The sequence below is a fragment of the Gastrolobium bilobum genome, unplaced genomic scaffold, assembly GCF_033153095.1.
Source record: "Gastrolobium bilobum isolate Gb01-03AN ecotype WA unplaced genomic scaffold, APGP_CSIRO_Gbil_v1 utg11741, whole genome shotgun sequence".
Classification (NCBI taxonomy): domain Eukaryota; kingdom Viridiplantae; phylum Streptophyta; class Magnoliopsida; order Fabales; family Fabaceae; genus Gastrolobium; species Gastrolobium bilobum.
Window position 1 is genome coordinate 147304 of NW_026895507.1, and position 15305 is coordinate 162608.

General features: G+C 33.0%; 2 protein-coding genes across 2 annotated transcripts; both read right to left on the reverse strand.

The window, feature by feature from the left end:
* Positions 1-1877: 1877 nt before the first annotated feature.
* On the reverse strand, positions 1878-7323 carry LOC133314569 (autophagy-related protein 18g-like). Its single transcript, XM_061516059.1, has 9 exons — positions 6870-7323; positions 6039-6497; positions 5479-5901; positions 5124-5369; positions 4181-5014; positions 3946-4103; positions 3122-3258; positions 2368-2871; positions 1878-2246 (listed from the first exon to the last, which is right to left on the reverse strand). The coding sequence occupies exons 1-8, from the start codon at positions 7041-7043 to the stop codon at positions 2369-2371; spliced, it is 2934 nt and encodes a 977-aa protein (XP_061372043.1). The 5' UTR covers positions 7044-7323; the 3' UTR covers positions 1878-2246; position 2368.
* Positions 7324-11049: 3726 nt separating this feature from the next.
* Positions 11050-14110, reverse strand: LOC133314489 (receptor-like cytosolic serine/threonine-protein kinase RBK2). The gene is made up of 7 exons (XM_061515976.1): positions 13101-14110; positions 12767-13018; positions 12512-12666; positions 12172-12251; positions 11955-12090; positions 11711-11860; positions 11050-11527 (listed from the first exon to the last, which is right to left on the reverse strand). The coding sequence occupies exons 1-7, from the start codon at positions 13450-13452 to the stop codon at positions 11420-11422; spliced, it is 1233 nt and encodes a 410-aa protein (XP_061371960.1). The 5' UTR covers positions 13453-14110; the 3' UTR covers positions 11050-11419.
* Between the last annotated feature and the right edge of the window lie 1195 nt (positions 14111-15305).

Sequence of the window (15305 nt, forward strand, 5' to 3'; positions counted from 1 at the left end):
TAACCTTCCCACTTCGAACTGCTTCATCTGCTCGTCATCTAGAGGGTACGCTCGTCATTTGCTTTTTGCCCAATGTGACCATTTAGGTATATAAGATGCAATACCACATCTCAAGTGAGAATATTTCGCCTGCTATTTTGATCAGATAGACATGCAAATTGTTAAGGTGGCATAATGATTTAGGTAGGCATATATTGAAAACGTTTAAACCAAACAAAGGCACCCAATAATCCCACTTCTCAAATACCTATCTATCTCATCATAATCCTCCAACCAAACACACCCTTAGGGGGCGTTTGGTTGAGGAAATATTTTTGGAATAGTAGAGAAATGTAATAGATAGAGAAATAATTGGAAAGATAGATAAAGTGAGATAGGTAGAAAAATGTAAAAAAGAGCTGTTTGGTGGGAAAAAACTTTACTGGAAAAATTAGGTAACTTTATGAAATCAACAGTGCATTAAAAGCCAGATAACCGGTTTTCCGAAAAATCCCACCTTCAAATTGGGTTTCTAAACAGTGCGGATATCTATGTTTCTCATAAATCTAGACAAATTGGATAGATGAGTTTTTGGTGAAAATACGTTGAAACAAACATGATGTTTCTAAAAGTCATACTTGAGAAACATAGATATCCGCTGAAAAGCTCCCAACCAAACACCACCTTAGGGTTTGAGGGTTTTGGAGTTTTGGGTGTAGAGTTTGGGTTTGGGTTGATTACAAATTATACTCTGTTTTTATTTTTATTTTTAAATTTTTAAATTTTTTTGTCACCTTTCAAATACTCTCTTTAATTGTAATCAGATTGTTTCTGCTATTTACTCTTCTTGTTATTGTGTTGGAGTATAACAAAACAATAAAGTAGTGATTTTTTTTTAAAAAAAATTCAGTAAATCCATTTTTTTTTTTTGGTTTAAAAAAATAACCGTTCCATGTATAAATAATAAATTACATTTCGCTGGAGAAATCAAACATTTGCAACTTGCATTTTGAAGCTTCTATAAGTTGTTTAACACCCCATCTAAAATAAGATCATTTCTTGCTGTAGCAGCTTCCAGACCTTTCGAGGTGAAAGAAAAACTATCATTCTTAAAACAAATGACTATGTATGAAATGGTTAATTGTCATTGAATACTAATACAAAATTTTCATACGTTAGGTTTTTTTTTTTTTTTCTGCATTTTTTTCGAAATACACATACCTTGAATAAATTGTGTTTGTTTTTATTATTATTAAATATGAAACAATACCACAATAGTGGCTCACCAAACAACAAACGTTTGACTTTGCGTGGTGGTGGAACTGTTAGACTGGTAGAAAATAATGTGATCCAACCTATTTATCTCCTTCAATGCGTGGTGGCTCGAGAGAGTGAATGGGATTAAAAAGATAATCTCAGATTCTCAGCCATCTCTCTGCCTTCAGAAGACAGGCAGCATAGGATCCAAATAACAAGGACAAAAATGACAAGTAGTTTTGATAAACCAATGAGAAGGGGAATAAATAACCCAAAAAAAAGTAAAGAATCACACTTGATATCCTTTAATCACGCGAATCACATAAAAAGGACCCATAGTTGTTGGAAATACAAAGGTTGTCTCCAATAATAAGATGAAAACAAAACTATTATTTGTCTCCAAAGGTTGTCTCCAATAACAATGAATCACTACTTATTTGTCTATGTTAAAAAATAAAACTAATTTTTTATTTTAAAAAAGCAAGGATTTATATATGAATATTATAATCATTTTATATTAAGAATATTTATGAAAACAAAAAAACTCAATCAAACTTAATAAAAATTGAAGAATTAAAAATGAAGCAAAACCTGATAAAATGATGCAGCACTATTGACTAACCTTTTAAAACTTTTATTTCTTTTCCTTTCCAAATTCAAGAATTAAAAATATATATTACACATGTATCAACAAAATATATATTACACAAATTTCATGCCCAATTCATTTTTACATGCAAGCTTGATAAAAATTCAGCTTAGGACTGTTAATGCAAACCCAACACACACCTCACAGGCCCCAACTTTAGCAAACCCACGAGTTTTTGAATTCCCATCTACATAATATACAAGGGTCAGAGACAAATCAGCCTAGATTGTTGCTCGTGAATCATTTGGTATTCACAACATGCACATTGCTTTTTACATTTTCCTAACTGAGACTCCAGCGAGAACATATGATGAGATTAATTTATTGACGCTGGACTTCCTCTTCAATTGCAGTAATCAACCTAAAGAAGAATAAAATTCATAAATTCATTGATAAAAGTCGATATTTTGATGATACATGTGAAACAATAACAAGAAAGAAAGAAAATAGATGCAGCTGCATCAAGGGGCTTATATTTTTACCTTACTCCAAAAAGGCAAACAAGCCACCAAGTACTTCATCATTCTCCCCATCCTCCTCCGGCTGTTCTCTTTCATGGTGGCTACTGCCTCTGTCAACATCATCAGTTACTACTTCAGTTAACACATTACTTTCATCGTAACCTAGTGTCTTGCATGCGTTTTCCATTACAGAGGTCATTCCCACAAGTTTATAATTATCTAAAGCATGTTCTTTCATGGCCAATGCTGAACCCTCACCGATCCCAACACCTTCTACCGTATCTCTTCCTTCAGAAGTTATCTTTCTCATTTGCAATAATGGACTGCCATTGATACAATGACCATATAGAGAATCAACATGCTTCAAGTTTCCAGATAGAGATGAATCTTCCAGCACAATCTTGTTTTGCTGGGAAGGCTCCACATTGATGGCCCCCATTCTTTCCAAGTAGATCTCACCAAGCATTTGACAACTAGATGAAACTTGATCCAAGTCAAGCAGATTTTCAATCCTTCTTGATGAACCTAGAGAAAATTACAAACATCAAATTGATGGGTAATTGAAATAATTTTTTTGAAGAAATACTTCAAACATGATGTTTGTGGTAAAACAGAAGAAATCGCATAAAATGATGTAGAAACTTTGTAAATTTAAAGCATTCTTTTAAAGGAAGATCCAAAAATAGTTGACATATACACCCATATTTTGTAGAAACTTTGGGTCTTCAATGGTTGTATTCTTATTTGCACCTCAGTAGTTACAATACAATCTTACCTCCTTCGGAGCTTTCAGTGGAGCTCAGTGATGCTGGTTTTGAGTGACAAATAACTGTCATGTCAGCAGTTTGCTTGTCTTCAGCCTGATAGGGAACCGGAGATGCAAGACCCAAATATTTTTCCCCAGTAAGGCCTCTGAGTCGAACAAGTAAGAATATAATGAAAATAAAGACCATTGATAATCATTGGCAAACCAAAAACACAATAGATGTCACTAATGATAATGTATGTATTTTGCTAGACGTAATACCTAACTTGTTGAGGTAATAGTTCCCTACAAATGTCTTCAATTTATAAACTGAATGCAAGCAGCAGATGCTTAAAATATGAATGAACACATTTAATCTACAACACATGAAAACAATTGCAACATTTGATAATATTGATGTAATTTTTGTCCTTTATTCCCCAAGGGGAGCATGTCGAATTTTGTTCAAGATTCTAAACAAAAATTCAATGCAGATAAATAAAAAAAGAGAGATGGTTTCTCTCCTTCAAATGCAAAGCCAGCAAGCATGATTAAAGGTAAGGCAATACAGGAAAACCAGTTCATCTACAACATGATAAAGCACGTCAGTTGGAGGTGAATATGCAATACCAAGGTTACAGTTGAAAACCAAAAACTAAAATCTCTCAAAATTTAGATACACATGTTCAGCAAAGCCCCTTTTCTTTTCTTTTTTTATCATATGCCGCTGTCACAATCAATATTAATATCTAAAAGTAGTCTTGATCAGATAGCACATGATGATTTGACAAAGTAATGACATGCCACACAGTTAGCCAAATCTGCCTGAAATAAAAAAGAAAAACAGTCACCACCTCTCATTCCAGCTTGGTCTGATGCTATGAAAATGGTCAAAAACAGGCAACAACTCCTTCCGTCTTATTTCAACTTCATGAGCAGAGATCTTTTCAATTTCAGACTCTCCACCAGCACTAAAACTATTTTTTACAGAATTCATTGTGTAGAAGCAAATCTGAAGAGACATGGAAGATGGTTAATAACCGATGCCAAACACGGTATAAGAAAATCAAAACTTCACATAATAAATACCTTAGACTTTTGCCATATTTGCATCCTTCCAAAATTCGCTTGCACCTCTGCATTAGATAGATACCAGTGAAATCTCTCTTGGGGTTTCGCTGCAGAAGGTTTTACCGTCTTTTCCCCAACACTACCACTTATATCCAAAAAGTTCAATCCATAGTCATCTCCAGAACATATTTTATCTTGAACTCTATTGATATCATCTTGTCTATCAAAGGTGTTGCAGCAAGGATCCCCTCTTTCCGGCCATTCTGACCTTCTGCATACGTCCCACCATTGAATAGGCTCAACTTTCACTCTAAACTCATCCTCCAGCATATGTAGGGTTGAAGCTGAATGGGTCCTCGAACCACTTTCACTTGGTTCTGGACCAACAGATGGTAGAAGTTCATGTTGAACTACATGACCTGACGGTGTATAGACTAACAGATGCTCTAAGGATTTTGCTTTTGAGTTAACAAGCTGCTGCGAGAGAGATAAGGAATTATGAAAAATGGCAGCAATAGCACCAGATGGCACAAAAACCTTTCCCGTTGCATTTGCATTAGAATTATGAACGGTATTAAGCCATCCAAAACTGCTATACTTTATCCGGCTAACCACAGAAAGGACAACAGGGGCCGGAGGAGGCAAAAGCTGCTGATAAGAAATGGAAGATGAAGTAGACCACCAAGGTAGAGACAAAACTGGAAATAAGGAGGGTTCTTCATCCTGAGAACTGGTAATTTGGAAACCAGTATCACCTCCAAAGGGTGACAAAACAAACAGATGGCAAGTCCCCTTGGACGAGACAATTGCAATCCACTGACTAAAATGACTAAAACAAATGTCCTGGATCATCTGTCAAATACGAAAATAAGAAGATGAAAACGGCATGAATGCAGGCCACAAAGGAATCTCAAACTTCAAAATAAATAAAATAAGCATGTCACAACTAAGAGATACTAACAGCTGACGTTATTCCACGGTGAAGTCTATAAAGATGCACATGAGAAGAGCTCCAGTCATAGCCTGGAACCCCTGAACCCTTGCGTGAGCATGATGGCATTATCCGGAAGATATTAATATTATTTCCATAGACTGATGCAGTGACCAGAAGGGTACCACTTGGGTCAAAACATAGTGCAGATATAGGACTAGAGTGAGCTTTAAATTGTGAGATGATAGCTCTGGAAACAAAATCCTTAACAATTACCTGAAATCAACCATATGAACCAAGAACAAGTCAGAGATTAATATTCTCTGCTAAAGTATACAAATGTCTAACTAATCAATTAGCTGTGCCACGATGAAACAATACCAACCATTCCTGCATTATCCATATCAGTTCCTGTAACCCTACCAATTTTCCAGCCTGAATTTGATGGTACTGGAGAAGTAGAACCATCAGGAAGCAGGTCTTGGCAGTATTTGATTATTCCAGCAGCCAAATGTTTACTGGACTCCATTGCATAACGAGCCATCAAACCACCATTGCTTGGAGATGTTGACGGACTAACTCCTGGAGAAGGACTAACTCCTGGAGAAGGACTTAGGTTTTGTGGGCTTAAGCATCCTACATTTGATGGCAGTGGGTTGTTGGAAGCATATGCTAGCCACCTAGGACCCACAGCCATTGGACCATAACCCACATTAACGCCTATTGTCCCTTGTCCCACTATCTGAGGAACAGGATAGGTGAGAACGCTGATTTTATTCTCAAGAGTTGATGCATCAAAGCAGTGTATCTGCCAAAAAAATTATGGAGAAAATAAATCAATCATACATGAAACAAAAAATAGGTCCTCTATATGTCTTATTTGACAATAATGCTCTACTGTAAGTATTCAAAATTCTAAAAGACACTGGAGGAACCACTGCATACTTGTGTTGCAAGACCAACAGCTACTATCCGCGAACTGCATCTGATCATACAAACCGCGGATCGAAATCTCAGAACATGAACATAACAGTGAGACTTCAAGGAGTAAAACTGAACAGATGTTGAAGAGTTGACACCATTCCCAGGCTGAGTCTCTACCATACCATCTCTTCCTAAACCACTCAAATGGCTACTGTTTGAGCCAATACTGCTAGTGTCATCACCAACAACAACCAGCAATAAAGGATGCGATTTTCTGAATCCCTCCTGACCATCAGAGCCAAGAGGGAAAGGCTGCATCTGTAAGAAAGAAACCGGCCCATCACGCTTTGAGACCAGCTCACTAAAGCTAGAGGCATCCTCCACATCAAGTACTTGAAATCCATTCAAATAACCAAGTAAAAGAACACGTTTACAGATAGACTGATCAAGCTCTAGTATATCAAAACCAGCCCAGGTAACCTGTCCACCAAGAAGTAAAAAAGTAAAATTTTAGTTATAATTATTGGGAAAGTGATGCTGAGTCTAATCATATCAAGAACTTTCAACTAGAACACTAAAACATAACCCAAATTGATGATTAGGTAGAGAGTAAAACGTTGGGAACACTGTGTACATAACAAGTAAAAGCTAATAAAGCAAGCTTAGAAGCTAAAATGAGTAACTAAATAGAGTTTTTAATATTTGTAACGTGTAATAGAAGTTGCAATATTTTTACCTGTTCGAGGTTATTTATTCACTACAATAGAAGAACGAAGTAAACTCACATGACAGAACAAATTGAGAGAGAGGTAAACATTTGTTGCGTATAGTACAAGGGAATTGAATTGGAACCTGATCTTTGTGATCCTCGGAAGAAGAGGAAATGGAAGCAGCGACGGAGGCGCCGGCGGAGCGGACGGTTGAAGCGACGGCGGTTGCATTGGTAGAGACAGTTTTGAGGCACGAAGAGATAATCCTCAACGAACTCGGAAACAAGCCGTTATTCTTCCCCTTCCCTTTCTTCATCTTTGATTATTGATTATCCTTCAACTACTCTTCCCATCGACACACACTCACCGGAAAAAAAAAATTCCGATTGCAACCACCGTCGCAGACGCTTTGACTCTGTATCACAGAGAGAGAGTTTGAGTTTGCAAGAGCATCGCACAGACACAGACTACGGTTTCGCTTTCTCTGTCATCCATGGTTGCATCTTACTACTGTTACACACTCCTCTGCCTCCGCCTGTAATTTTTTTCTATTTGCTGATTTTCTTTTCTTTTTTTCTCTTCTTCTCTCTTCTTCTTCTTCTTCCCTTTTACTTTTTTTAAAAATAAAAATAAAATTTGTTATTTGTTTTTTAAATAAAAATATAAAAGGCTTTTTTGAATTCCTGACTTTGCTTCCCGAAATGGGTAAATAAGGATTGGATTGGGCTTGCCATGCACACAACACGCAAACTAAATTCGACAAAAAAACGAATTAATTTCTGAAATAATTTGAAACTTCAAATAAGGAAACTTCAAATTATTTAGGTTGCGCTTTTAATAATTTCCGATTCGCCATAGCTGTTTTTAGATACGACGATGATATTTTATTTTATATATATATTTTTTGGGTAGGTTATATTTACTACCTCTTTTTCTTATTATCTTTTACTACTAAATCTTAACTGTTGATTTTCGTCAATCTATCGATTGTAATTTATGGATCATATTTATTAATTAATTATTAATTTCTAATAAATTATAATCGTTAGATTGACGGAAATTTAATAGTAAGAAGTAGTAAGAAAAATAGGTAGTAATTATAACATTTCCCATTTTTTATTATTGTTTAGCATCTTTTATCTATTTTTTAGTTTTTAAATTATTAATTTATTATTATATATTAAATAAATTATTTTTTAATTTGTTTAAATATATTAACCCCATGCTATTAATATTTTTCAAAATTTTAAATATAAACTTTTTAAAATTAATTATAAGCATTTTTGTAATTTTAAATATCTATATATTTTAGATTATACCTGACTTGATTATATATATATATATATATATATATATATATATAGAGAGAGAGAGAGAGAGAGAGAGACACACACACACTTTTAAACATTTTTCTTTTAAATATTTTTATTTATATATATTTTTATATTTCATCTAAATTTAAAAATACATGTATGATGCACGGAAATTAGCTAATCATTTTTAATTTTTTGTATTAGAACTTTTTCTTCTCAAATTATTGTCATGTACACTCTTGAAATAATCACTTATCAATTTTTATATTACCTTCAAAATATTTTTAAAATAATTTTTTCAAAATTAAAATACTTGTACAGTACACAAAAAATCGCTAGTTATTTATTTTAGGAAAATTTTAAGATATATTTTTTTGGTTTTGTATAATTAAGAGCTCGTTTGAAATGTGACGTGCTTTTTTTTCATTTGTTATTAAAATAGATTAAATATTCTACAACTCTATAATTTCATCTAATTTTTAAACGGGTCTCTGTAATTTAAAAAGTTTCTAATAAGGCCTCTATACTTCTTAAAAAAATTAAAAATCCTTATTTAGTAACAACCGTGAACATTCCCTTAACTTTTTATTAAATTATAAGAAATGATTAACATTTATCTTACTGCATCTTCAGAGATGAAATTATCTTTTTATATTTTTTAAGAGAGATAAAAGAATAAATTATGGATGAGAGAGAGTGAAGAAAAAAATTTATAATTTAAAATTTTGAAAAACACACTACATTCATCTAAAAAGACCATCCTTTTAAATGACAAATACTAAACTTTTTTTCTAACTCCAAAATGATATTATTTTAGGATTTAAAATAAAAATAAAGATTATTTTAATAAAATACATAATATAATAAAAAAGTAAAATTTTCAAAATATTATTATTTTTTATTCTAAATCTTAAAACGACGTGATTTTAAAATCGTCGAAGATAATTTGATTTTTGTCAAATAAGAATCTATTTAAAATTTTAAGAAAACTATAAATATGAATTTGACAGCTACTTCTTTTTTTTTTGTTACGTGAGGAAGGGGCAGGGCCCAACCAAAGGATTTGACAGTTACCTTAACTGAGTAGGTTCATGTACTTTATTTAAAGAGTAAATACTTTTTTTTGTCCTCAGCAAATTTTACGACGTCCGTTTTAGTCTCTAGTAAATAAAAAGGCTCATCGTGGTCCCTAAAAAGTGTAAAATGGATCCATTTAGTTGAAATCGTGGTTCTTCATAAATTCAAAAAAGACACGTATTAGTCCCTAAAAGGACTAAAATGGATTCATTTTGAATTTCTTAGGGACCACGATGGGCCTTTTTATTTGCTAGGGACTAAAGCGGACATCGTAAAATTTGCTGAGAACCAAAAATAGTATTTACTCTTATTTAAATTTGTCAAATAGATAAAGGGCAAAGATTTTTCGGTCAACGGAGATAAGTTATCTTCGGTGAGTTCAAAATGATGTTATTTTGGGGCGAAAATCAAAATGTTTTTGTAATTATAATATATTGCAGGATTATATTAGTCTTTATCATTATAATTTTTTAATCTAATAATCCCAAAACGACGTCGTTTTGAGTTCACTGGAGATAACTTTATCTCTGGTAACTGAAGAAATACTTTTCCCTAAGTATAATGGGGAAGGTTATACTTACAACCTATTTTCGTTTACAACTTCTTACAACCATATCTTAACCGTTGATTTCCGTCAATCAACGGTTAAGATTTTCGCAAATCAAATTTATTAATTAATTATTAATTAGCAATAAATGATAACAGTTGATTGGCGGAAATCAGCGGTTAAGATATGACTGTAAGAAGTTATAAACGAAAATAAGTTGTAAGTATAACTTTTTTCAAGTATAATTTAGTAAAAGCTAATAACCATTAAAAAATATAGATATATTTAAAAAAGTTTAAAATTATAAATATTTTGTTAAATTTTTTAAATCATAAAGTGTTGTTTAAAAACTCAACCAAAATACAAAGACTTATAAAATGATCTAACCACTAAAATAATAGAACAACGAAAGATGAGATTGGCTTTGGAAGGATTTTCGTTCTTCAATTTCTCCCTCCCAATTTAATGCTAATAATAAAAAAAATTAAATTCCAAAATGAAACGTTAGTATGTAACTGTGTAAGTAGCTAGTTATTCGATGTATATGGGGGAAAAAAGGCTAGTTATTCGAGATTCAGTGTTCAACATCATGGGCTTATGGAGCCTTGTTTTCTTTTTCTCCTTTTTATTTTGAAATCGGAAAACACAATTTTTTAAGTGTTATTCACGAAATAAGATGCCCTAGAATGTTTTTTGTAAAATATTTCGTATAAAAACCAGGTTTATATTTTTCTTTTTCTATTATGCACAAGAGGGGTCAATCCATCGAAGAAAGAAACTCCGACAACGCCATATAGCACGAAAGAACCTAAATCATATCAAGAATTCCCCACCAATGGGGAAAGAAGAGGTGCAGATATTGGACGTTGATATTTGGCCCTAGAGGTTGGTTCAAAATAATATATATAAACTTCTGCATCATTTAATTAAAATTATTAGATTTTTCTTTCTAATGCCGAAAATAAAATAAAAGCAATTATAATTAGATAATAAAAATGATAGAGATATGAGAAAAATACGTGTCTGGAATCTGGATAGCATTATTTAATATTTTCTGTATTTAGTTTCTTCTTGATTGGTCAATCACCTATCAATTAATAAATAAATGAAAAAAATTTATGCGATGTCTATTAAATTAAAATTGTGTGGCCTCAATTCATTAACATATAATGCTGTATAACGCGCTGAGGATGTTTTGATTGTCACATTCCAAGGGCTGGTAAACGTATTATCGAAGATTAGGCACTTGCAATTGTCTGCAACCTAAAGAAATTTTTTGCAATCATCAGTTTCCAAGAAAGATATCCAAATCTTAAAACAGAATTTTTTTATTTTTTATTTTTAGTACAGAAACGGAAAACTTTTACTAGGATATTTTTTCACCGATAAATAAGCATATGTATTATGTAAAAGGAGAGGAAGGGCGAAACATAAGTATTTGTTTTTTACATCATAAAATTAGGGAGACCCTAAAACCTTATAGACGAAAAGAGGTACCATATGAGTTAACTCTCACATGTAATACAATATTCCTTTCATATAAATAACCAAGTATTTGACTCTCCATTACTAATAAAAAGAAAAATCTATTATGTACACGTTAAAGGAAAATAGCGTGCTTCTTCACAAACTGCAAAAATTTCTGTTTGATGAGGCAATTTCTATCCGCAGAAACTCAATGAAAAGAAGGAATCAGAGAGATCACAAACTCCATAGTGTGGCAGCTGATGATCATGTGATTCCCGTTCCTTTCAACTAATCAGAATGAAGGAGTTCTTCCTGGAAGACTTTTCGAAAGAATGGCATTCTAGTTTTCTTCATGCCCTTGAAGCAAGTAAGGTTGCCATTCAGAAGCTGAAGAACCTGCATCATAAGCTCATTTGCTTAATAATGGACATTATATAACATTAGTACTATGTGACATTATATATATATATATATATATATATATATATATATATATATATATATATATTTGGATAATACTATGTGACATTATATTGTCACAAACAATCACGCATCATTGCTTATTAGTTATTAACGTGCCTGTCTCATGGAGGGGCGACGAATTGAGGATTGTTGTATGCATAAAGAAGCTGCCAAAAGCATAAGATTAATCTGCCTAGAGTCATAGTCATCTGCTAGTGAAGGATCAATCAGCTCCATAATATCATTCTTTTTCAGCAATGGTTTTGCCTGGAAAATTATTAGGAGGAAAAAGTCAATGGCTATAGAGAGATAATCTTTCAATTTTTCAAGGTTGAAAATGTGTGTAAATAAGGTACTATACCCACAAAACAAGGCTTTGTTGTGAATAGTCAAGTGCTCGCCGCCCACTGACTAATTCTAATAGTAGTACACCAAAGGCAAATACGTCCGTTTTCTCGTCTACTATGCCATGAAGCAAGTATTCAGGAGCAAGGTAACTGTGGCAGTCATAAACGGAACCTGAGTTAATAGATATCCACGAAAATTTATAACAGAAAGTAATTCTGAAGGTCACAAACCCAAAAGTTCCTTCGAATTTTGAAACGGTGTGGTGAGTCCAATTCTCTGGCAGCCATTTTGCTAGCCCGAAATCACATATCTGAGCAAAAAAAAATCGTAATGTTTCAATTAATTTCTAAAATATTAAATGTAGAATTAAAGTCTACTTATGTAATTAAACTTACAAATAGACTTTTTTAAATTGAGGTAAGTTAGAGGAGTTAATAATGTGAAATGAAAGAGTTTTCATCCATCACATAAAATGAAGGAACTTTCCAAAAATTGTTTTGTCTTTTGGGGTATAGGAATTTGTGGGATCAATTACAGGATCAAACATATACAAGAGAATCCAAGGCATACCTGAGGCTCGAAATTCTCCGTGAGCAAGATATTTGCAGCTTTTATATCTCTATGGATAATTCTTCTTTGACAACCCTCATGAAGATATAATATACCCTTTGCTGTTCCTAATGCAATTTTTTGCCTAATACACCAAGGTAGTTTCTCCTTGGAACCTGACATGGGAACAAAGGAATGAAAGTTTTGATTAAAATGGTAATAATTGGCTCAATACTCAGTAAAACAGGAAAATCATTCAAGCCATAAACCACTAACCATAAAGCACAGAAGCTAGGCTTCCTTTTTCAGACAATTCAAGAACAAGATGCATTCCACCGTCCACACCATAACCAACCAACTTAGCAGTATTGGGATGGTTTACATGCGCCATTACACCAAGTTCTGATAAGAAGTCCCCTATGATTTCATCAGCTGTTCCTCTTGTTAACCGTTTAATTGCTACTAGCTGACGATTTGGCAAACACCCTTTGTAAACTTCAGCATAACCACCCTTTCCGATCAAATTTTCTGTGCCAACCAATGAAAAACTCAAACCAAGCAAACTCAATGTTCCTTAATGAGAAATCTAGTTCTGAAGCACGTTGCATACCTTGGTTAAAATAATTGGTTGCAACTTGTATATCATGATGAGTAAAGATCTTCCACGGTGACCAGCAGGGGGATGAAGTTGCATCTGAGAGACAACTTGGGAGTATAGTTTCTCTCATGCTTCTGCTCATTCTTCTCGAGAGATTGAAGGAACTGAGAGGATGCAATGTGGGTACAGGGTTCTTTGGTTTGGTCCTCAACAATTGAAGAAACGCATGCCATATAGAAGCAGGTTTTGAAATGTCTTGAGACTCAGAATCCACTGTAGGCTCTTTTGATGAACTTGTTTCTGAATCTGAGCTCCTGAAATAGTCCTCAAGGACAGTAATAGGAGAATCCACCTTTTCCTTCATTTTTTTTTTAGACCCGGAAACACACTAATAAAAGATATTATAAACCCACCATGAAAGTGAGAAATCTCATGAGGAAGGATAAATTATATTCAACTTAAGGAATAAAAAATGGATTTTTCTCAGAAAAGATGATAAATTAAGAGCTACCCATCAAACAGAAAATTGGACTGGATAGGAAAAGAAAGATTGGAATATCTACCTTGAAAAGTTTTTTTTTTTTTTCCTAGAAAATCAATTAGGGGAAAAATAAAGAAAAAGAAAGGAAAGCTTCCTGCAGTATAGGAATCAAAGAAGCCCGAGGGAAAAGCCAAAGCAACAAGAGAAAACCATATTATGAAGAGACCCAAAATAGAAGACACCAAATTACGTATTAGAAACAGAAAGGGTGCTCTGCAACCACATAGCTTCAGAGCATATCTGAAACTCACAAGGTGAATACCTGAGCAACTTAGAAGGATGATATAAATTCAATAAAAAAAGGAAGAGTAAAAGATAAGTTGGGTTGCTCAATGCCACCGCTGATATCGTTTTCAATTCAAAGATGGAACAGAGAAACAGAGGAAGGCAGAGCAGGAAACTGTGCAGAGAACAGAGACGCAGATATCAGAGGTTATTTTCCTTAACCTCCCCGCTTCAGCAAACAACTATCATTGCCCTTTTCAATGTTTCGTTCTACACATAAAAAGAAATTTAATATTTTGCAGACAGAAAAAAGAATAAATAGTAATTAAATAAATTATTTTGGAGTGCTATCTTGGTTACTTAGACTTTTTTTTTGGTATGAATAATTAATATTTTATACGTTTTAGAATATCAACGGGCACCGTGTAAGATAAGAAATGAAATTTGAGGATGAGGATAATCATTATGCCATTTGGAGTTTGGATTGTTGAGGACGACAGAAAAACTGGTAAAGATGGCTTTATCCATCACAAAATGGCTTTTACATCATAAATTTTTTTACGCTTTTTATTTATATTTATTTGTTTGGAAAATATTTTTTATTATTTTCTTATATAAAAGTAATAATATAAAAAAAGTATAGAAAAAGTAATATCAAATAACATCGTCTTTATCCTTGTCACGGACCCACGGTAGCTTCGTTGGTCAGAGAGTCAGAGACGCCTCTATTGTGTCTGTACTCTGTGGTCTCTTCTCGGATACGGCACGTGGAAATGGTGGTTATTATTGCTCAGCAAACCAACCTCAAACTTGGCTTCATTAGTCAAGCTGTGAAATAATGATATACAAACTATGAAGAACACTGTTATAGACTTATCTAATCAGACAAGTGAAATTTATTTTTAGTCAAGTTGTGAAATAAAGATATAAACTTGGCTTCAAATTATTTTTTTTAATAGTATTAAAAAATTTATAACACGTCCTTTTCCTAAATTTGGAATCGCAAGCAGCAATCAATTGCAGTCGCAATTCGTCATATTAGATCAAGTCAGAGATGGCTCTAACATGTTAGTTGTACTTAAGTGCCGAATTCACTTGTTTAAGTTCATGTTTGCTAATAAGTTTTGGGAAACTAGGCAACAAATATTCTGAATTGATTTTTAAGCATTATAATTTTTATTTTTTATTTTTTTTGGTAGGTAAGTTTATTTTTCTTTTAATCACAATGTAAAATTTGTTTATATCATTACGAGTGCCGCCAGATCCGAGACTTTTAATGATAGGGCGAAAATAAAAAATATTTATAATAAAATATGAACTTAATAGAAAAAAATTATATATATATATATATATATATATATATATATATATATATATATAAAATCAACGTCAGTTCACTTAACTCTTCTATAATTGACTTTGTGGAAAAATTTAAAATAATTTCTTTTTCA

What these genes read in the sequence shown, in the direction of transcription:
- LOC133314569 (XM_061516059.1), bottom strand. Translation starts at nt 7,043, where the DNA reads ATGAAGAAAGGGAAGGGGAAGAATAACGGCTTGTTTCCGAGTTCGTTG. An exon ending in CCGAGGATCACAAAGATCAG is followed by an intron (nt 6,498 to 6,869) that starts GTTCCAATTCAA and finishes CTTGGTGGACAG; the next exon opens with GTTACCTGGGCTGGTTTTGA. An exon ending in AGACCAAGCTGGAATGAGAG is followed by an intron (nt 3,259 to 3,945) that starts GTGGTGACTGTT and finishes TGTTCGACTCAG; the next exon opens with AGGCCTTACTGGGGAAAAAT.
- LOC133314489 (XM_061515976.1), bottom strand. Translation starts at nt 13,452, where the DNA reads ATGAAGGAAAAGGTGGATTCTCCTATTACTGTCCTTGAGGACTATTTC. An exon ending in CGGAGAATTTCGAGCCTCAG is followed by an intron (nt 12,252 to 12,511) that starts GTATGCCTTGGA and finishes TTTTTTGCTCAG; the next exon opens with ATATGTGATTTCGGGCTAGC. An exon ending in AAATTCGAAGGAACTTTTGG is followed by an intron (nt 12,091 to 12,171) that starts GTTTGTGACCTT and finishes TGACTGCCACAG; the next exon opens with TTACCTTGCTCCTGAATACT.